At 37.2% G+C, this 23,877-nt stretch overlaps 1 protein-coding gene across 5 annotated transcripts in view; it reads right to left on the minus strand.

The window, feature by feature from the left end:
* TENM1 (teneurin transmembrane protein 1) overlaps positions 1–23,877 on the minus strand; it is a 695,512-nt gene that overhangs the window by 198,604 nt on the left and 473,031 nt on the right. For 4 of the 5 annotated variants that reach the window (XM_054075918.1, XM_054075919.1, XM_054075920.1 and 1 more), the window contains one exon: positions 13,991–14,251. The exons of the other annotated variant lie outside the window; for it this stretch is intronic. In XM_054075918.1, coding sequence (XP_053931893.1) covers positions 13,991–14,251 — 261 coding nt within the window. The remainder of the gene's footprint in view (positions 1–13,990; positions 14,252–23,877) is intronic. 5 annotated transcript variants of the gene reach the window in all.

A 23,877-nucleotide genomic window follows, 5' to 3' on the forward strand; every position in this document is an offset into this window, starting at 1 on the left:
CTGTGCAAATTCTGACCTTATACCATCTCAATAACAGATACGGATAATAATGAAGTTCTTCACAGTTAATAACAAAATTCGGTATCGAAGGCCTTTATGCATATTATATGAGGCTCAGAATGAACCTGTGAATGATAACAGATAAAATAGTCAATATATGTACACTATTTTGGCTCTTCAGAGGACTCTTTCAACCATATCTGCGTAATGTGAAGTAAAATAAACCTTGATTTTGATGAGACTCTATTAGCATTCTTGTAATACAAAGAATAAAAATCACTGCCTGGAAACACTGCTTAGGAGATTGAAAAACTGCCAAGTGATAAGCTTAACACAGTTAACTAAAAACTTTGCTTGTGACCTGTCTCTATGACAATGTCCTATTCTGATTAGGGTTACTTTTTGCATTTTTCTTACTATTCCATTAAGTGATAAACTTAATTGTGTATATAGAACACAGCATTTAGAAGTAATAATTTAAAAACTATAAAGAAGAGGAAATCTGGTGTTATGAGTACAACCAGAGTATTTTCAAATGTTTTCAACTCCACCCAGTAGAACGGGAGTGACTATGTTTTTCTCATCACTACAATTTGTCATGTTTCAGCCTCTGAAATGAGTGCTCAACCAAAATGATTTTTTCCTCTATTTTCTTCTAGGATGACTACAAGTATCACCTTATCATACAAGTGAGGGAACCCAAAAGCATGCCTCTAACTAATTCCCTGAGTGCCCTCATGCTAGTAGAAACAATCTATATTCAAGAAAAAAGTCATATTAAAAGATGTGGAGGTATGAAACGCCATTGAATTTGGTAGGCATCTAAAACCAATCAGGTTACATTAGTAGAGGGTTCTTCTTTATTCTGCTATTCTTAAGGAAATGACTGATCAAAGACTGAAATATAGTAAAATAGTTGTCATCTGTTTTCAGATCATTACCTCCCAATCAAACATCCCAAGAAAATATTTCTAGTGGTGATTAAATCAGCCAAGCACAGTCACCTTGTAAGACAGACCTTGTAGTGGAGAATTTCTAGGCAACTGTCCCTACTTATCTTTTTCCTTTTCCAGTGGCTCACTGGAAGTACCCAAAGACGGATACAAACCTGGTATCACCAACACAAGCTCCTTCGCATAACCCAGTTGAAGAACTCCAAATACAATTATTATTCATATGAACAGAAGCAAACGCTTAACTGCCTCGTCAGCTGCTTTTTGGGATGTTTGCTTTCCTTGTATTTATGCAGGGATCAATACATGAAAACAAGAAGAGGAATTCTCTAATGTCAGGAATTTTGAAACACTTTTCAAATTAACTGAAATTTTGATGTATCATTTGTGCAAGTCAAACTAATAACCAACAGCAAATTCATCAACTGAGATAAGCCAATTCCATACTTTTCCCTCTGCTTACCTTCTAATTTGCTTTTGCAACCACTCCCATTTATGAGGTACATAAACGACGCCAGGACTCAAACTGTTTAAGCCACTACAAGTAGCAGTTGTATTGAGACAGAGCAGGTGTGTATTTGCCACCTGCCAGAATAAGCAACACCGCCAACCCCAGAAGTGCATCCTAGGAAGGCTACGCACAAAATGACTAACTGACACTGCAAAAGATCTCTCTCTGCATCACAAGAGTATTAGCAGGTCCTAACTGGAGTATTACACGGACATTTGAAAACTAATTTAACACCTCAACTTGACTTGAGTTAGCTTGATTTTTCAGCTTTATCAGCACACTGATACTTATTTAGCATTCAAGCTCAGAATATTATCAAAGATTTTATCATCATCATCATCACAGAAATGTGCTGATGTCCTCAGAGGACATAAGGAGACTTTAAGGGAGGCAAGCAACCACAGAACATTAAGGCAGAAAGAAGAGAAAGCAGGAGGATGGGAAATTCCTGCCACATATTTTTGGCAGCTACGTTGTACATCTGAACTACAACTATACTCCAAAGAGTACTCGACACTTTTTTTTTCCCCATGAGCATACAGAACTGCAAATTACGTCATTACATACTGAAAGAGCAGCAATGAGAGCCATGGTAGTAGAGGAGACTGTTTTTTTGGTGACGCAGGGAACCGCTGTCAAAGAATATCAGCAAAACATGATCTAAGCTGGCAAAACTAACAGCCAAACACCTTTACTTCGTGGACTGTCCTTGCTGCTTCCAAGCTGGCTGCAGGTTTCTGTTTCCGCATTCTTACTCCTAATGCAAATTTTCCCAGTGGGAACCAACAAGCTGCGCTCTGCCAGCTGTCTAGAGCCCAGATCAATTTACATAAGTTCACAGCCAGGAATTGTATGTTGTTTTGTGATTGTGAAAACTTAAAAGTTTTGGATGAAAATAATCTGAAATCATTTGAGAATGGCAATGCAGTCCCATTTCTCCTAATAGAGGCTTCTTGCCATAAATTTGACCTTAATTCAGGATCTTAAAGAGTTCTTACTGAGCCTGAGAGAGAAACGTAAGCATAATTGCAGGCTTTCACATGGCTTTCTGCAACGGAAAAGCGTATGTGGGTTTTTTTTTCATTCTTCCTTTTTCCCAAGCAGAAGATAATCATTCTTTCTAATCTATCATAGAAGAAACGAACGAACAAATAATTCTACAAAGATTTACGCAAACCCTCAATTGATTTAGAATGTTTACTTATTATGGCTCTTCATTTAACATTAATAAGCACTGTTAAAATTCTAAAGTAATTGCACATAAACATGTTTATTTTGTTGCATATACAGCTGTAGCATTGTTTAAAAATGCATTCAGTATAAAACAGTCTTCCTACTTTTTTTTCCCCTTTTATCTTCTAGATCTTTATGATTTAGGGCTTTTGCCATTATTACTCACCAACCAAGTTAGAAGATACATAAAAGAAAGCTCAAAAAATTCCACTGTAGTTGGTTGGTAAAGTACAGAAAATGCTTTCTATTTGATTTTGTATTAAAGGAAATTGGATATCACAAGACTAAAATGGTGATGGCAGCCAGAAAGATATTTTGAGACCAAACGCAGAACGCTGTCCTCAGAGAAAAGATGTAAACAAAAGTGAGTGAATGAAATAATGTGGGCTACTTCAGACACGGATGAGAGGTACTACGGATCAGAAATGAATTATTACGCTCTAAAATGATCCAATAAAAATCGAACCATAGTGCAGTAATCAGAAAATGTATTGGAAAAGATAGGATATAAAAAGAAAAAGGAGCTTTCGAGTATGGTAGATTATTAGCTACTATGGAGAAATCTGTATTCAGGAGATTATATTTCTAACAAAATATGTACACAAACACAGTTGAATTTGCTGTTCAAAAGGAAGCGAATGATAAAAATTAAAAAGCTAGATTGGAGACAGAATCATAGGCTAGAATAAACATAATCAATGCAACCATCAATAGGAAAGTCGAGATGAACATTGTACTGACTGAACACACAGCCATGCAGGCTTGAGGAAAAATGACTCAATTATATTTTTCCCCACGGGCAAAGACATAAAAGATAGTTGTAGACACATTGAGTGCATCACAAAAAAGCATTTGGGCAGCGCCCCTTGTTAGAAAGAACGAACTACGCTTCTATACTGTGAATACAGACGCCCCAGGAAAAAACCAAACATTTGGGCTCTACTGCTTTTGGCAGCGAAGCTGTGGCAGACTGCAGCCACTGTATCCACCTTCACAAATGCTCACCAACACTTAGCAGCCCACAAACTCCCACAAAATGGGAGGGAAGGCTTTCCTTTATTGAAGCAATGGAGAACCATTGGAACAGCCATGTTCTTACCAATTTCTGAGCTGGGTTGAGGATTTTTGAAAAAAGGCACAAAACCCTTAAGTAGTTTGACGATAAACTGAGGCAAGGGAGAGGCGGGATGGAAAAACTTCCTTCTGCACCTGCACCACAGGTCATCTCTCATTCACTTCCTACCAAAGCAGGCAGATTTCTTACTACTGCAGCATCTCTTATATCACCAGTCCTGAGAAGACACCAAAAGACAGCAGGGACTTGGCAGAACAGCGACCACTAACCGCAAATGCACTGTGTATGAACAAACACACACCACTCCAAAGCACTGTTTTGGGAAAAGTTAATTAAATATGATGTTCTCAAACCAAAAGTGCCTCTCAAATTGGCTGTGGAACAAAGCAATGAGAAGGGCACTTAAGTCTAACCAACACCTACCGTGGGCTTTGGTACATATAAAATGCATGTATTAATCTATATTTCACGTTTACTCAGAAATAACTGTAGGCAGAGAGGGAAAATCATATTACATTTACAATTTAAAACCTACATTTAAATATGTAAGTATGGAAATCTTGGGCATTTGTGGCAGCAAGACCCCCTTTTACTTGTTGTTTTTCCACAAAGACATTGCTTGAGAGGGTAGGAGAAAGCCACTTAGCACTGTTATGAACATTAAACAACCCACCAGTGTGTTATAGCTAAGTGGAGTAACCATATGGTAAAGATCCTACAAGCAAACACACCATACCACCAGGAAATGAACTCCTTTTTAACATTAGGTTCATTAAAGTAATGTCTTCATCCATTCCTACAGTAAATATACCTTCAACTCTTCTTTGGCCATGGTACTTGATTGATAAGAAATGATAAACAATAAAAATACATGTTTTAAATTATGATAAAAATGTTTAAAAAATGATAAAATATTGATGAACAATATTTTTGAACAGATAAGAATAAATCACCATGAAATATTCCAAGCTCATTTGCAAATGTGAATTTGTTTCAGCTTCAAAGTAAGTGACGTGCTTACTGCATTGATGCAAACAAGCCCAAAGCAACATTTGGTAATGCTCATTACAATGACTAGATTCAAAAGCCAAAAGAAACTTAACAGTTTATCAGTAACAGTCAACTGTTTCATAAATAAGAGTTACTCCTAAGATAAGACAACATTGGCTGCATCAAACTGGAGTCATACACTGCAGTATTTATTAGCGTAACGAATGCTAAAACTACAAGAGATCTTCAGAGAATGAAAATTAAGGAGAAAGTCTAGTAGCTGGAGTCACAGAAATCTAAAACCATTGATATTCCAGCATTCTCACTCGCTTAACACGCGTAACATTCGGGGGTGGGGGAATATCTAATAGATACAAACATTCCTCACTTTACTTGCCTATAGTTTAAATACCGATGTCTTTCTTCTTTTAGTTCCAGTACACTGTGCTGTCTTCATTCCATTTCTAACAATGTCAGAGGCGATATAAAACCCCTTTAATGTACAAAACTGATGACATGGGGAGGGAGAAGTATTATGAAACATAATACATTATATATAGCAAGGTTTCTAGCAACAGGGCTAAACCACCCTGATGTGACATCCTAACTGATCTTCACTTCCAAGCATTCACTCCCACATACAAGTCTAATAGGAAGCATGGCTTAACGGAATAAAGGAAACTTCAGATTACTGATTTTCCCTAGCTCCTTTTCTGGCTAACACCCATGGCAAAGGAAAATAGTTACTTTAGAGCATTTGGTTTCTGTTGCCTGAAGGGCTGCTCCGCGGTGCTGCCAATACATCTCATGGCGAACAACTTACTATCAGATGCTGACATGTGCTGCTCAAGTGGAAGTCAGTGTTGTGAAGCACTGTATAAAATTGACATTGCAAATCATCTGGAGTAGAAACTTAAGATAACAAAAAAAAAACCCCACAACACTAGCAATATAATTAGTCATCACAATATGTGAATCTAATTAAAATTATTCAAAAACATCTGTTAGGAAGAGGAAGCAGCCTGCAGGAATTATTCAGTGCTCCTAGACCCATATTCTAGAAGAGCTAATTATAAACAATCCCTCTTAAGCTCATGTTACAAAATATAAAGTCAGGGCATAGTGCTAAGTATGATTAAAAAAACAGAAATCAATACTGAATTTAGTTTTCTAAGACCTGAAAATGAAAACAAGTTGAAACAAGCAGTATTCAAATCTACATTACTCAGTACAAACTAAGTGTAATTTCACATAAAACTTCTGATTTTTATACCATTTTCTGTTGAAGAAATAAGAGATAGTCTAATATGTTTGGGTTAGCTTACACTTTTAGAAGACTGTGAAGGTTGCAGCCATAGGAAGAGGCACTTTCTCCATTTTCTATGTTAATTCTACATGGTCTAACCAAAGCTATTTACAACCATCAATACTTACCATTTGTCAGATGAGGATATGCTACTATTTGCAACTGAGTAATACAGATTTATGATGGTCTTCATGTTACTCCTAAGCCCAAGAGGAAATGAAATACTAAGAATTTGAAAATGGAAAATGAGCCTTTCTCATGTAATTTAATACACAATTAATTAAATGAGTAAGAATGAGAAAAAGGCTGAAGAAGAAGTATGAACAACCTTTCGTCACCTCTGGTAGGATGACAATAAATTCTTAAAAGATCTCATACAGTCAAGAAGCAATGATGTTTACACTAAACCTTGCTAGACCCTAAAAGGATAACGCGTCAGTATTTTTCACATTTCTACCAATTCTCTAATCATTTGCTAGATCCTTTCTTTTCATCTTACTTACAGTATTACAGTTTGGAACAGCGGAAAAACATTTTGCTAGGGGGAAAACAAAAGCTCTAGATACCTTTGCATTTAAAACCATACTGGCTGAGGGTACAAGGATCCAAATAAGAGTAATTTGATCTCATTTGTTGAGTAGCCTTAACTATAATCTTCTATGATCAGAGTTTGCAAGTTTTCATGTTAGTCTTATTTCACACTAACGATGTTTGACTGGCAGCTTTCAAAAGAACATCCCAAATTTGATGAAAAACATGTTCCAACTGTCAGGAATATTTACACTTAAGACATATAAGTTCAAATTGCTTGTATTTCAAAATAAGCATTAAACTAAAGTAGCATTAAACTAAACTAAATAATTTATTCCAAAGGATATACATATAAAATATCACTATAGGTTGTTTCTGTAAAGCAGATTTCTGTTTTCTTAATACATTTTAAATTTTAACAGACACAGATGAGAAATAAAACAGTTGATAAACTTAATAATAAACCAACATAAATAAAACATCAGGATAGAGATGTTGATCGCTTAGAATGGAACTGTTTCCGGCAATACACTAGTCCAGAGATGTACTTGTATAGAATTCACGGTAAATGTGTGGCAACCAGTCAAAGTATCAGCGTTCCCCTCGTTTTTCAGAGATTGCTGAAAGGAAGAGCCAGATAATCCTCACACTTCTGCACTGCAGCACACTCGGCAGGCGCTTTACTGACTGTCCCATCTCATCTTTTCCCCCTGTGGCAGCCTAGATAAACTGAGTTCCCAAGAATTGCAGCAGCACTGCAATATCCTTTTGCACCGTGAAATATCTGTGGAAATACTTTTCCTGCACACTCATTTCCATCTGAAGAAGTCAAAAGGATTTAAAAGAAAGAAGCAACAACAATTTATATATCGCTACAGGCTTCTGAAGCAGCATCCGCTATCCCTTCTGCATAGCACAGGACAGGCAAGCCAAGTGGGGCTTTTTGAGCTCTAATGCCAAGTTACTCATTTCTGGGATAAATATTAGACCTGACTGTTCTTCGCAAGCTCCCCTCCCTGCCCTCTTTTAGCCACCCATGAAAGAAAACAAAAAATTGCAGGGCTAAAAATATTATAGAATATTGTGCAAATGCACAGATTGTTTTTACTAGGCTGTGGACAAAGGTAGTTTGGATTACGCAATATAAAATATATTTCTGCTATGTTCTAAATACTGTTTCATTACTTCTAAAGTAAAATATTAATTACTGTTTGATGTTTGCCTTTAAATTAGTGTTTATTGTGCTTAAAAGAAAAACAAGAGAAGGTATATGACTTTAATATATCATATGAAAACTCTAAAGATTAAAATAGCAGATATGCAGATGCAATGCCCCCATAAATCAGAAAAAGCAATGAAGATAGCAATTTTAAAAGGCAGATTTTTTCCCACAACACTGACAAAAAACAACTCATCTTTATCTGAATTTCCATATATATGAGTAACATCATAAATGGCTTAAATACCAGGCACACAAACGCAACTCGTGATATTACAACTGAGGGGATGTTCCAGTGCTTACAGAAGCATCACACTTATCTAAAGCCATTCAGATGACAAACACGCTTCGAGACAGTACTGCTTCCAAACGAACCACTCCGTGGTCAACAAAAGCATCTTACACTCTTAACAACTCCAGCAGAGCAGTTAGAATGTCAAGGCATACTCCAATGCTCTCCAAAAGGGTGGCTATGTCACTGCAGATATTCATGCCCTTCCTTTGACTGAAGAGGCTTCTTTGAAACAACAGCAGAGGCAACATAAATACAATCTAAACACTAAAAGAGGGAAAAAACCAAACCCACAATAGAAGTAAATGAAGCCTTTCTTTAAGAGAAGATAAGTGGCCCTTTTCTGTCAAATATCTCAAAGTATCATATATCAAATATCCGATAAGCTATAGTAAACTCCAGAAGTTGAAGAATTTCACCATGAGGGCTTTGTATTTAAGTGATGAGGTTATCTTAAATCTAATTTGTAACTAAAACCATTCAACAGACAGGAGTGCACAAACACAATACATGCCACAATAAAAAAGGCAAAGTAAAGAGTACTAGGAATGAAGAGCAAAATATTAAATGGCACAGAAGGAATGGGATTAAGACTGCTGTTTACCTTTATCTTTTCAAGGTTACTTACGCATATTTGACCTAACTGCTCTACTTGCAAATTAGTAACTCAATTTCTGAATTTCACCATTGTAAAAAGAAAACGACAGGACAGGAGCTAATGGAAAAACTTCAGAGACAGCCATCGTTATTACAAACACAACCTTGCCTAGACAGTCAGTCACATGCATACCTCTTCTCGGAACAGGTATTCTTATTATAATGTGGCTGTTGGTAATAATTTCCTGGAGAAATGAGAAAGCCAGAGATCAGCTTAATGTCTGGCTTGTTTAGAAAATAATAGTAAATAACAGCAGCATTACTCCCAATGCTCTTTCTTGTATAAACAAAAGACTTATATGAAGAGACAAATTCAAGCCTAATTTGAACAGGTGTGAATTCACAGTAGGTCTGTTGACACACACCACAAATTAAATCAGAACCTTGTCCTTAGCTAAATCCTCCCCATGTTTGAATAGCTACGGCATTCACAAATCTGCATTCTCAGCAATTCCAGTATTTATTTTACTAATTAAGCATCTTTAGCCCTGTAACAGATACTGTTGCGATACTGAATCCAAAGTGTAAAGAGCTGAGGTGAGTTGCCCAAAAGCCTCCCATCTGCCCAGCAATCAATATGGAAAAAACCTCAGAGATTCAAGAGAGTTAAATGCTCTGCTAAATGGACCACTGCTCCCAGGGTATAAAACAATCGTAAATTACACAAGATTAGTCCCATATGTTTCTATATCATTAAATTCAGCTTTAACCTGCAACCTACTAATTTCTCTACTACTTCTACTTACTAGCATATGGCTAATATTATTATTCTGTCTTCACAGACTGCTGTTTAAAATTATTGGTATTATTAAAATTATGATTCCAAATAAAATCCAATACTGTACACTTATGTTAAGAAAGAAGTTTCCCAGTAATAATATGGGGAAAAGGAAAAAACCTATGCTTTTCACTTTCCCCTTGCTTTGTTTTTAGAAAGACAAACAAAAAAAAATCCCCGTGCCAGATCTTGAGCACTCCAAAGCTAAACTGCATGACCAATCTAGTGCTATTTCAGCCTATATTAACACCCTAATTTCTTGCCTACAAATCTCAAAGAAACCGTTGAGAACTATAACCAATGCCAAGAAATAATGCAGCCAAAGGAATCAAACATGAACCTAGCTCAAAGACTGTGTGCATTTCACAGTACACACATCCAGTACTGGGGATCCAGTACTATTGGTTCTCAACCCTTAGTAGAGAAAGAGTAACAAATTGCATAAAGACATCGAAGTATGTGTGAGGAGTAAGCCAAACAAGTCAGCCTTTTGAGTACTTCAAAACTATCTGACAACAGATAGAAGAAGTTAAAAATTGTGTTAATGCAGAAAAAGCTCAAGTTCTGTACTAGATCTCAGCTGAGACATAAAAGCTAAATGTAAAAATAGTTGATACTTATGCAAATAAGTCAAATGTGACTCAACAATGGATTATGGCATGGCATGAATGCACTTGAGGTAAAATCATCCCTTCACAGCTGCACAAACATCTTGTAAAGCCAAACTTAAGAACTGTATGAACTATTTAATGGGTAAGAGTATACGGATACAAAATGGAGTATAGTCTCCGGTGTGGGATGGAGATCCATGTCTCACGATGTAGTTTTATATATATATCTGAAGACCGCCCTTTTAATACATCAGGATTGTATCCTTTCCTGGACCACAGCTTTACTACAGAAAAAAAGAAATATATAAATAAATTTGCCAGCTCAGTAATCTGGCAGACCACTGAACTCAAAGGTCTGATATGCTGCAATGACAGATACCATTGTTTCAGTGAGCTGAGGGTAAATGCAGTCTTCTTCAATGGAATAAAGCAAGTATTTTTGTTATTGTTATTCTGTAGTGTTCCTGTCTGACATTTATTCACATATTGTGAAGTAACACTGTTCATGTATAAATAGAACTATTTATACTCTACCAGAGATAAGCAATGATCCTCAAGAAATTGGTCATTCATTACTTGCAGTTAATATATATTTTGCTTAGCCTCAGGCAAAGCTGAAGGCAGTGTGTGCACTAATAGGCTATTATTAGTTGCCATTAACGTTGACAACGCTAATTTAAATGGGAATGTTGGTGTTTCACACAATCTGTTCAATGCTGCCAAAACAACCAGAGTTTGTTTAAACAGTGATGATGACAAAGCCTGTACATCTATGAAAATGATCCTCAAATACATTCTCAAACTGGGCTAGTCAGAATACATAATCAAGTACATCTCCTGTGCCAGGAAACCTTCTGATAGTACTTTGAACGGATAAGACAAATTCAAGGGAAATCTAAACAGAATAAAATTTGCAAAATTATATTTGCTTCAGGTTAGTATAAAGCAAAAAAATGCTCTGAAAGCAAGTCTACCACAGTCTACGCATTTAGTTGTCTTAATGTCACCACAAAAAAGCTATTCTGCATTTGTAGCAGATTTGTACTCACAGTGGAAAAACAAAACAAAACAAAAGCCAACAACAAAAGTCGACTGACCTTTTCAAGATACAGGCAATAATAGCAATTAGTTTCTTCAAACAACACAACAACTGCATCTTCCTGTTACAGTTATAAATAGCTGTGTTCACACACCATTTGGTCAACACTGAAAACCAAAACTTCTAAATATCGGTGTTTTCAGCAATTAGAAAGACATCATGGAAACTAGAATTTCATGAACTTCCAGCAACTAATCTTATGTGCTCACCCATTTTCACACCACAGAAGTCGCTGGTTGGCACAACGAACTTCTTACTTCCATGGCAGGAACTGACAAGAATAAAGGCAACACTTGTGGCGTTCTGATAAAGAACCTGGCACAAATGACTGTATAAAACCAGAAAGATATGCCATCCATTACTTGATTTAAGTAGAGCTTTGTGAACTTCTGTATTCAAAAAATGCTTTGTTACTGAGTGCCAGCCCAGAAGAAAAACACACTGCTCTCTGGATCGGGAATCTTGACTATGAACTTAACAGATAAACTACTAGATAGTATAAACATATAGAGCTTGAACCATCATTACCTTCAAATCTGCCCACATTAACTTTCAAGACTGCATTATTATACATGACTGAATGCCACAGGAATTGCTGACACATTCTCTGTTGACCCTGTCTGAAGGGTTCAAATGAGCTTGTGCTCTCAGTTTCTCACTCTTCCAACTTAATTTTGCCTTCACTTTCCTCTCCCAACTATTTTCTTAAAATTTGTATTCAAGCACCTAATCCATGAAACCCTGATGAAAAATTTGTTAGAAAGCTTATGAAAAACCAAATATTAAAGCCACATGCAAAAGGACCACTCTGTTTTATTCTTGATCATGCAGGAAATGAGTTTGAATTGATTAAAATCATTCCACAAGACAAACATTTAGAAGGAACCACTCCGTTCTCTGTTGGTTAAGGACAATGATTATATGTCCTTAACAATACTTAACCCATAGTCTCAGCAGTGTAGGACAACGAAGGTAGCAAAAGCATTCCTTAATTATCTACAATCATTTTCATCTATAGCAAGATGACTTATTTAGTGCAACTTGTATGGCTAACAAAAGATCGTGAATACCTAGCAGCACCACTGCTTTCCAGAATGAAATATGTGACGCGAAATACATAACTTCTCAAGACATAGCCTTCCCAGGACATTAAAACATAAATGACCATGTGTATTTCTGAGTTTGAATGGTACAAGTATGCACATGCCTTTCTAAGACAGCATTCCCTTTAAATAATTTTCACAGTTAAGGGCCAACCAGTTCCAGGCAGACCAGATTCAATTCCTTAAGTCACCATCTAAACTCAAATATGTTAGGAAAACACGCAAAATAAACCCTGAAAACCAAACTCCAAACAAAAAAGCCCTATGCAACACCTTACAGAACATAGTTCCCACACAAAATGTGACAGAAGCGGGAAGCCAGAAGGGAGGCATCCTTTAACGGTAATGCAAATGGGGCGGCATCTGAAAATTAAGCAATTCTAGCAACACAATACAATGTGAAAGTATAGAATACTTCATCCTTAAAGGCGTATTTAATGAAAAATCATCTGTGCACTAGAATTTTATTTTTTTTTAAAAAATTCACGTAAATAAACATCTCTGAACCTATATTGGACATTATCATTGGTACTGACAAACACGCAGATGAAATCATAATTAAATTACCAGCTTTGTACTGACAAATTCAAAACACGTTACTATAGAAATGACATTCGTGATTGAACTCTTTCATCTTATAACTACAGATCTGTCAACACTGAAGTGTCAATCTGCCACTTCCACTGGTTCCCCTATCTCTTAACTACTTAAAAATACATATTTGACTCCATTCAGAACTGCAATAACAAGTAGTTAAATACAGAAAGTAAAATATGAGCTAAGCTCGCTGATTCTAAGCATGACAAATTTGTTTACTTACTATAGTGCTTCTTTAAGGAAACATTTAGAGCAGATTTTCATTAATTTTGATGCAGAGCCAAAAAAATAATTAATTCCCCCATGTTACTTAATTAAAAACACATTTTCCCCTTCTGTTACATACTAAACTATAAGAAAAACAAATAAACAAAAAGGTCCTGAAAGAGAATGAATATTTTTAAAAAAATAAAAAAACCCAGCTCCTCCCTAAGCACACACCCCCAACCCTAACACAGAAACCCACTCTCCACACGGAGGGAAAAACAGAACTGAGATATGACAAAGACCTGCTCAATCTGTCCTACTGATAAAGGCAAGTACTCAGGTGTAGCCTGAAATCACATCTGAATAGTGCATTTAGGATTCTAGGTCATCTTTCTGATGTAACCTGCCTGTAAAGTCTTAAACCTATGCCCAGTAGCCAGCTTGTACAGGATAAATTCTACACAACATGTGATATAAGTGTACATATACAGATTTATTTTAAACCTAATTCATAGCCCACTAAACTCAAATGATAAATGTTCTATGGTATAAAAATGGAGAATGTGGGGAAGTAATTGGTGTCTAGAAGAATGATGTTTTAACAAAAGCATAGTTTCTTTTTTTGTCTTATTCTCTACCTACACTACAAATACAATATACATATCAATCAATTTTTTCACTTTTCATATAACACAAAGACCTAAGAAGGAAGGTGGAAAAGAAAGAAAACAAAAAAAAAAAGAAAAAAGAAAAATAAAAGAGAAGTATAAAAAAGTTTCAAATAAATTACTTCTTCGATTCAGTACATTAGATGCATTTCTTTATTACCATTCTCCCCATCAGACTTCCTTTCATGGTCAGTGTCCGTGAGGGACAACGCTGAGTTTGCCCGGCTTGACAAACAGGAACTGTGTTCTGATTTCATCCCCCTCATCCACATCCTCAGGGCATGATCCGGGGACGCAGCACCTTCTGTTTCAGTGTCGACATCTGAACCCACCTCTAGCGGGTAACCGTGCTCAGCTACACCATGTAAATCTGTCTGATAGCCAGAGCACAGAATATGGGGAGTCTCACAGAATTCCATGTCTGGAAAAAAAAAAGTTTAGAAAAAAATTTAGAAGTGAAAAGCAATAAACCTTAGATTTTCTTTTGGAGAATCTGTTTTGAGAATTAACATTGTTCATACTAATAGAAGACTTTCTTTGGTCAGTGACTCACTCAGCTATCCAATCTACTGTAAGTATGATACAACTAAAAGAGTGCAACTCTAAAATATATAACACTGTGCTGTAATTGTGCCTTTTTGTCTGATAGAAATATATATTATAGCTCAAATACGCATACACACCCACACACTGATAGTAGTACATCAATTTACAAATGAAGTGAGTACTTACAAATACAGATAGTTTCTTGGTTTTGGCCAGAAAGGCAACAGTTCTAAAATGAATCTCAATGTGTTTTTTCTCATAGGGAAAGCTTAGCAAATTTGCAAATACAGAATTTACAAAATAACATTTGAAATAGTTGGCTAATCACAGAAGACAGAGAAAGGGTACTTACCATTCATTGGCTTGCTCTTTGAGAGTGCTGTCCTTGCATATTCACACGAGTGGGTTTTGGTTCTCCAGTGCTGATGACCTACAGGAATTTCCTAGAAGAGCAGTGACTGCTAGGACTGTACAAGTGCCATCTCATGACTCCAAGCGATCAGAGGTTTTAAAGACTTGTACAGTGCTCAATACTTGAGTTACCCTTACTAAACACCACAATTGTACAACAGCAGAAATTTGAGGACAAACAGAAGGTGGACAGGACCCATAATGTGAATATGCAGAGGAAACATTCTCGAAGAACTACAGGTAAGTAACACACATTAGCAAATTACAACTTCCCTTTGAGGTAGCCTCTGCATATTCTCACTTGTGAGAATCCAATTACAAATGCAACTCTCAGGGAGTAAGACAAGGAGTTCTAATTAAATAAGGATTACAGAACTGCAGTCCCTAATTGAACATCAGACCTGGGATGACATCTTGAGAGACTAAATACAATATCAAACATGCAAACAGTATTCGCAGTTTCTGGAAAAGGAACATTAGAGACAAGAGTCATTGATAGAGACTGAGGACAAATACTCTCTTCTACTGTCATCCTAACTAAAGCTTTAACTTGCCAAACTAATCCACTTACCAGTCAGTGATCGTAACAGTTCTTATTTTAAGCGCACTCTCAGAAATAACAAAAAGCCCTGGTATTTTCTTGAAGGTACTGACCAAAATCTACCAACGAAGTGCTAAACTAGAATATGTTGACGTGGCTCCGTTTTTAAGTCTTGGTTCTCTCTGGGGTCTGTTTAATACTGGCACTTGGCTGACTGGTAGGAGGAAGAAGAGTCCAAGGCAGTACTTGTGGACATAACTGGAAGCTGAAACTGGATGCTACTGGTTCTCAATCCTACACAGATGCATGCAAGAGAGACTCTGAAACCTAAAAGATCATCTGCAAAAAACACTCTTCTTCCTCTGTCTAGGATGGTAAACAAAAAAGATTCAGTCTTCAGAGAAGCCTTCTTTTCTTCTGAGATTTTCAAAGCTCACGGAGCACAGGAGACAGAGGCAATCTCACAGAAAGTTACTTGGATGTAACTAACTACAGTACTGCTCACACAACGCCCTATTTCTAAGTCTTACTTTAAATATTTATTATATACATAACAAACAAGATCCACTTGGTTTAATTAGACAGCACGGACCAAATCTTTGTGACATGCAGTGTAGGTATTGATATTGTACACCAAACCATCACAGCTTTTGACAGCCCTAAATGTATAAAATCACCTTCATACAAATATGTCTCCAAATAGTGTGTGTCAATTCTTATTTCCTGTTACCAAACTCAAAAAGGACTGGGACAAAACGCAAGAATTAAAAAGGCAGCAGCTGTTCCAGATTACGAACCAAGAGCCTAGTATCAACGAAATACAGACTCCATCATATAAGAAAGGGTGATTCTACTCCATCCTGAAAAGACTAAATTGAACATTTAAATGCAGGTTGCAGACGCCACTATTTCATGAGACATTTTTCATTAACAAAGAGGCAACTCCATGCTTTCTTGTGAAACATCTGACTTAAAATTCTGCTAAACTGAGCTGAGCTACTGTAAAAAAGTAGACAGGGGCTTCATACCGTGTACTGCACTCGTGCTCTGAAAGGAAGGTGAAAGCCAAATCTTGCTGGCAAGTAGCTCACAATGAGCAATGAACTAACTTTCTCACACAGGGCTACAGTCCAGAATGTCCGTTCCATCAAAATTTTATGATGGTTAACATATGTTTTAGCAGATGACATAAAAAGAGGAATAAACATATACTGCCATTAAAAGAAGTCTATTATCAAGAAAATTAAGATTAAGCTGCTAAAACGGTATAAAATTCAAGGAAAGTAAATTAGGCTCATACATTTGGCCAGTTGCGTTTAAAGACGCTACCAGGTCTTTAGTGCTTCTCATAAGCGCTAATGAGTAGGTACTTTCAAAGGGGATATTTTATTGATATACATCAAGGAAAACACAACTCTTTCCTCATGAAATAAGAGAAACAACAGGATTAATTATCAGCCTTAATACAGCCTCATTTCTGACTGAGGCCCTCACTGCAGAAACAACCTCTAGTGCAACCAGGAGTTGTGGAATTCGCATGCTGTGAAATTGAAGAACTTTGTTAATTCAAACAACTGGGAGAGTAAATAAATAAATATTTTGATAAATAAATATCTAAAATAAAGAGAAGACTGTTCAAACAAAGTAAATAGAAGAGAATCACAAAAGTAGCGTATAAACAGAGACGAGCATAAAGAACCTTCCTTTCAATTTTCCTATTCCCTTACGGTAAAATGTTATTTTGTTTTAATGACAGAATGACAAATAACACTTATTTAAATTACTTAATCGACCTATCTGTTCGAATAGAGAAAGAGCACACGGAAAAATGTAAATTATTTATAAACTGAAATAGTTTGTCAAGTTGCTAAGATGTGCCTTTTATGAACTCTATCATATAATTAAGTAATTCTGACTTACGTATTTTAAAAGTCTCTTTAAATAGCATAGCTTCACAAATTTATTTTATCCTTAATTCTTGTTATAAGGTGGTTCCTTCTCTGAGGATGCTTCCCATCTAAACACTCACAAAATCAATTCTTCAGATGAAAATGTACAAATTGCTCTATCTCTGCAGGGGTAAAATTGCAAAGGAGTTTAATTAGCTCTATGGTGAGAAGAAAACAACAATACATTGGAAGTTTAAATCCATGGTACTTATTTTGGGCCAGTCTCCTTCCTCTTTCACACCAGAGGTTATTTGAGAATAATGGGAATATACCAGTCTAGGGAGCAGATCAGATGGGAATATAATGAACAATAACAAAAGGAATTCCAGAAAAGCGAATCATAGAACCGTTAAGGTTGGAAAAGACCTCTAAGATCATCAAGTCCAACCATAAACACAACACGCCTACCAAACCACATCCCAAAGTGCCACATCTACACGATTTTTGAACACTCCCAGGGTGGTGACTCCATCACTTCCCTGGGCAGCATGTTCCAACGCTTAACAACTCTTTCAGTAATGAAATTTTTCCCAATATCCAATGTAAACTCTCCCATATTATACCATAATATGCATTAACCTAAATAGTGTCATGCTTGCCAGTCTGGTGTCTGGAGGAGTGATAATAGGAATACAGAGGAAAAAAAACCCCCAAACATGGAGTTCTGAGGTTGGTGTAGGGTTTGGGATTTTCTAGTATTACACTGCGAATTTGTGTATGCTGTTTCGCACTCTGAACTTACACCAGTGGTTTAATCAGCAAGTGTATTTTATGTGTTTCAAAAGGAGAAGAAAGGCAGACCAGCTACTCACAGCACAACAGACTTGAAGGGAAGTGGGGAGGGAGGGAAGAAAGAAGAAAGAAATGTAAATCAAGTGGGGAATGTGAAGTTCACATTCATTTTTGGAAGCAATACATATGCATCCTCTTAAATGAGAAATTTTGAGGGCTATTGAGCACTCTGCTAAATTCAATGTGTTCAACAGTCCTTAAAATTTCTCATTTCTCACCTGAGGACCATGGTTTACTGGCTGTACACTGGTCTTGAGAATTAAATAGGCAAAGATCTTAAGCCACTTCATAAAGTCATTCGTGTAACACAACCTGCTAGATAACTTTGTGAATGTCTTTGCATGTTCACATTTCATTTAGTTAAAGATATTACTTCTTTCCATGTTGAGAACATGCCACATCTTTCCTAGGATGATATAATTCAAAGACATTAAACTTTAGCAACCATTCATATGAAAGTCATTGAAGAAGAAGCCAAAAATGAAATAATTTACAAAAGCACATTACCCTGACAATTAATTTGCTTTAGAAATCTCACATCTATCACCAACTGCACTATTATCACAGCCCCAAACAGGTTCCCTGTTGCACTTATTTTAATTAAGAAAATGCGACATACCTATTACACATAAATAATTGCACATAAAAGATACCATTCGCATTTTTGTACCTACATATCAAATGCATATTATACTCATTTTCCTTTACTGCATTTCAAATTTTCCATGCATTCCCTCATCTATGTAGTTTATTTTCTTACAGTAATCTCCACTTACCACCAGAGTCTATAATACTAAGGAGTTATAATACCAAGGAGTTCCATAAAATTTGCAGATTAGGCAGCTAAGTGATTAGGAAAGGAGGCTTCACTTTCAGGAAACTCTTTGGCTTATGAAATTTATGAGAAAGAAAGAAACTCTTTATTCTTCAAGTCTTCCCCCTGAGAAACCAAGAGGACAAGGTTCCAACCCATGCCTCAGGGCAAATATCTTTCTAGGCTCTCCTTCAGACTAATTCTTCAAACTTAAAGAAGAGTGCAGGAACAGAACCCATTTTCAAAAATGCTCCTGGAGCTGTCAGATATTAATTTTCATTACTATCAAAATCAACATGAATAAAAAAAATGTACTTCTCAATCTCTCCAGGGAAATCACCCTGATCCTAATAGGAAATAGACAAACTTATTTTCTCACCAGAAATGGGATATTGTTTCTGTAAATCACTGGAAATTTTAATGTCAGAGATTTTGGTTTTAAAGACTAACTAGGCAAGCTGCCAAAGAGAAGGCTTGAGAGGCTACAACTTGGATGCAGTGAGTGTCAGTTTAATTTAGGAAGAAACACTGTCATTATCAGATTGAGTAAGGATTTAATACCTCAAGTTCAAATACATCTTAAGCATTGCTGGCTATAGCCTTTCCTATTCCTAAAGCGTGGCTTTATGAGGTAAAGTACTTCCATTCACAAGATTCTGTTAAAAAGAAATTTCTATTGCAGGTACACATAAATGTCTCTCTTGTAATGAATTTTAGAGTCATAAAACCGCAGCAAATGCCAGGAGTTAGCATTTAACCTAAATTTCTGATAAAGGAAACCTACTTAATCTCAAATAATGACCACACTAACTTTACCCTATTAAAGACAAGAGGGGAGGGAAAAAAAAATCTAATTATCACAGATGAGAAAGAACCTCAGTATCATTTGTGAGGCTAAATGAAGTTCTTCTAATGCTACAGCTCAGAGTCTGGAAAAGCTTGTCTTACAATACATTCAATTACAATTTCATTCTCTGTGGGCAAAAATCTATGAAATCAAGAATTTTTAAGAAAAAAGATTTTATGTTTCTAAAAACTCTATTTTAGGAGAAAAATAGATTTTCTGTAGATTTTCTTAAGTTACTTTACTTTAATAAAACACCAAGCAAGATAAGACTCCTACAAAGGACAGCAGAACTACAACTCAGAATCTAGAACAGACTAACTTTTCTCTTAAAGAGGTTTCTATGAACAAATACTCTTCCTAAAGACAAACCACAGAGCCTGAAACAATGGAGTACAGTAAATTTACAGTTCTCAATAGGCAAAGGCTGTGGTTCTAACTTGTTTAAAAATCTGTAGGGCCCTTAAGAGAAGAAAGATTGACAGAATTATTAAACAGAGTGTGAGCTGTATACTAACATTCTTCAAAGTGAAATTACCCTCGGATTGTTGCTATATCCCTATAAACTTGAATTCAATTCAGAGATGCTTTCTGGCAGCAATTTCTGAGAAGAGTTACATTCAAAGCAGAATCACTTTCATTCAAACATCAATCTTGGAAGTTTCATGACACGTATCACTTTCTAATAGAACTTAAGATGGAAATATGAAATTAATTTATACCAACAGTTTGAATTCTAGTTTATAATATATTTTAAAAACATACCTTTACTTTCTAAAAATATTGAAACTGTTTCTCTCTTAAAATTCCCATTGAAACTCTGACTTGAGTTACATAAGCATCAAAGCCTTTTTTTTTTAAAATAAAAGATGTTGAAAGCAGGTACCTTTATAAATTTCACTGTCTTGGTATTAGAAGGAAACATGTTTAAATATCCATAAGTCTGAAATCTGATTTAATTAACTGTGCTGTAAGGCCAGAAGTGAATTCTATGAAGCCAGTGGGGCCAGGTAAAGAGGGTAGCACTTAGGCTTCTGGTCAGCATGACTGTCTCACAGTAAGCATCTGGCAAGTGCGTATCTTTATAATGCTGGAAAAACCTTTAGAAAGCTGCTATCAACAGAGATTCACCAGAAACATTCTCCTTTATTGATAGGATATTCAACAGACCTGAGAACACTAGGACTGCAGATGCTGCTCAAAAAGAACAACCACAGCGTAACTCTGCTCCTCACCTTAACTTTCACTAAAAACCCCTATGTACCTCTAATATAAATTTAAAATCACTTAAGAGAGTATCAAGGACACTATTGCCCATTTTCCTTCAAGGTGACACGAATGGAGAGCAGACAGCAAACGGAGGCAGGTTGGAGCAGAGGAAGGTAGTCTGTATCACTCTGTGCCAGTTTCAGTGAATGAGTTATTTCAGATACAAACCAGCGTAAGGGAGAGGAAGGCTTCTGCAAGACTGCACGGACAAAGTTGCGCTTGTCCACATTCCAGCTGACAAATTGTTAAAAGTACTGAAGATTAGGAAGAAGTACTTGCAAGAAGTATTTGCTGTGGAAGAGGTATTAGAGATGTCTAAGCACTTATAGGCAAACTCCTTTAAAGCAAAGGATGATGTAAAGTAAATGTGATGTAAAGTAAAGGTGATTCTCCCCTCTATTCCTCTCTTGTGAGACCTCATCTGGAGTACTGTGTCCAGTTCTGGAATCCACAACATAAGAAGGAGATGGAGCTGTTGGAACGGGTCCAGAGGAGGCTACAAAGATGATCGGAGGGCTGGAGCACTTCCCATACAAGGACAGGCTGAGAGAGTTGGGGTTGTTCAGCCTGGAGAAGAGAAGGCTCTGAGGAGATCTTATAGTGACCTTCCAGTACCTGAAGGGGATCTACTAAAGAGCTGGGGAGGGACTGTTTACAAAGGCTTGTAGTGATGAGGTGAGGGGGAACGGCTATAAACTGGAGAGGGGCAGAATTAGACTAGACATTAGGAAGAATTTCTTCACTATGAGGGTGGTGAGGCCCTGGCCCAGGTTGCCCAGGGAAGCTGTGGCTGCCCCATCCCTGGAGGTGTTCCAGGCCAGGTTGGATGGGCCTTGGGCAGCCTGATCCAGTGGGAGGTGTCCCTGCCCATCACAGGGGGGTGAAGCTGGATGATCTTTAAGGTCCCTTCCAAGCTAAACCGTTCTATGATTCTATGATTCCAAGTACAAGGCAGTCTGTTTGTCACCTTGTTTGTTTACAGAACGAATGGGAGAACATTGTGCTGTGCACAAGAGCACAAAGACTATTTGCTGCTGTCACTGTGCTGCCCTCCCAGGAGCAGCAGCCTCTCCGATGGCACGAGGTCCCATGAGCTGCTCTGGGCGAGCGGCTCTTGCTGGAAGCCCAGCGGCAGAGGAGCAGGGCCCCACGGGCCGCAACTGCCCCTCAGAGACAGCGTACAGGCACCTTCAGGGCAGGAGACGTTCATTTTGATTTGACCTCAGGGGCTTTCTAAGAAGGCTGTATATGAATGGCAGATCTGCAGTGTATTTTCCCTTTTGCAATTCCTGTCAGAGCAGTAAGTTGCAGAAACGAATAAGTTGCAGCTTTACTTTGCTGTCAAACCTCTGCAAGAAGAAGGGTCAGGAAAGCTAACAAGCAACCAGGGCATTTGGGCAAAGAGCATTTAGAGAAGAAGGTTGATGCTCGTGCCATGTTCCACAATCCCCGAGCATGTGGCTGTGCCTGAGTGGAAGAAGATGAAACAGGGAGAAAGGATTCCACGCAAGCAATTGCCCACCTCCAAGCCAACAAACCTCAGACAGGATTAACAGGTGCATTCTTTCCTTTTTGCTGTGAACATGCTAGAAATCCAGAGCAGAAAATGGCTAACAAATCAAAAGAGAAAAAGCTGCTAGTGAAAGGCGTAAGACAGCAGCAAGAGTGAATATCTTTGTAAATCCTGACAGACAGTCCTCGCTTTGAAGGGTGAACTATTTGCTGTGATTTTTGAGAAGACAGAAAGCATAATGAACCAGAACCAGTATTACATATTACTTTGGAAACATAAATGCTTGATCCTTTCTGATTACTCAAGTAAAAACTTGACAAATCGCAGTCTGCAGGCTACCAGTGTCACCTACTCTGCTGGTGACAGGGAGCCGGTACACATGCACTGCCAACAAACCTCTTCAGACCCTGCAGATCCACACCACTAATGCTGTCACTCCTGAAAGTACATCTGATACCTCTCCCAAGCATCCACAGCTGAAAAGACTGCCTAAGGGAGTAAAAATTTGAAATTTTCATCCACTGCTTTCTTGGGGGGATATCCAACATCTGCAGAACACTACACCTGATTTTATACTTCTTTCTCTTGCTTTTTTATGCATACATACATATACACACATATATATGTAGAATATTCAAGATATACATAGATACAGAAGTGTATCTGTATAGAATTTTCAGGTTCTTAAAATAACTGAAATTGGAAGGACTTTTGGCAGTCAACAGCACATCCTCCTGATCAAAGGAGGATGAAGTTACATCAGGCTGCCCAGAGCTCTTAATAGAGAGTATGAGAGTCCTTCTACAGAGCAAGGGCTGCTGACAAGGCTGCTATCGCAGAGCATAGAGTGCTATGAAGCATTTAAAAGTTTGAGGTTTTCAAGATACACTGGGTTATGCCCCAACAATAAAACTGGAAATCCAGCTTTGCTTCCATGATTTTTAAAGTCCAACCCACTAATTGATTTCGTGCTGTTAAAATATTTCCTTTTCCCTATAAATTCACTAACTGCATTTTAGTGTGTAACCACCCTTTCCATTAAAAACTAAAACCAACTCAAACTGTAAGATATTCCCTATTGGGGCTTAGGACAGCTAGGCAGTTTGACTTCGCCCTATTTCAGATTAGGGGTGCAAATATTTGCAGATATTTTTCTCTCCCCTGCCTGGAACTTTCTAAAATTTACATGTAATGGATATGATCTTAGAAAAGCAACATCTACTACGGATGTAGCATAGCTGTTAATGTAGACTGAACCACTAAGCAACATTTAGACCAACAAATACACCTTTCAGGTGTATCTTTACCCTTCAGGTAAATCTCAGAACAAGGACGAGAGAGAGTATGCACACGTGTATATGCTCTTCT

This window comes from Cuculus canorus, chromosome 10, assembly GCF_017976375.1.
Source record: "Cuculus canorus isolate bCucCan1 chromosome 10, bCucCan1.pri, whole genome shotgun sequence".
NCBI classification, from domain to species: Eukaryota; Metazoa; Chordata; class Aves; order Cuculiformes; family Cuculidae; genus Cuculus; species Cuculus canorus.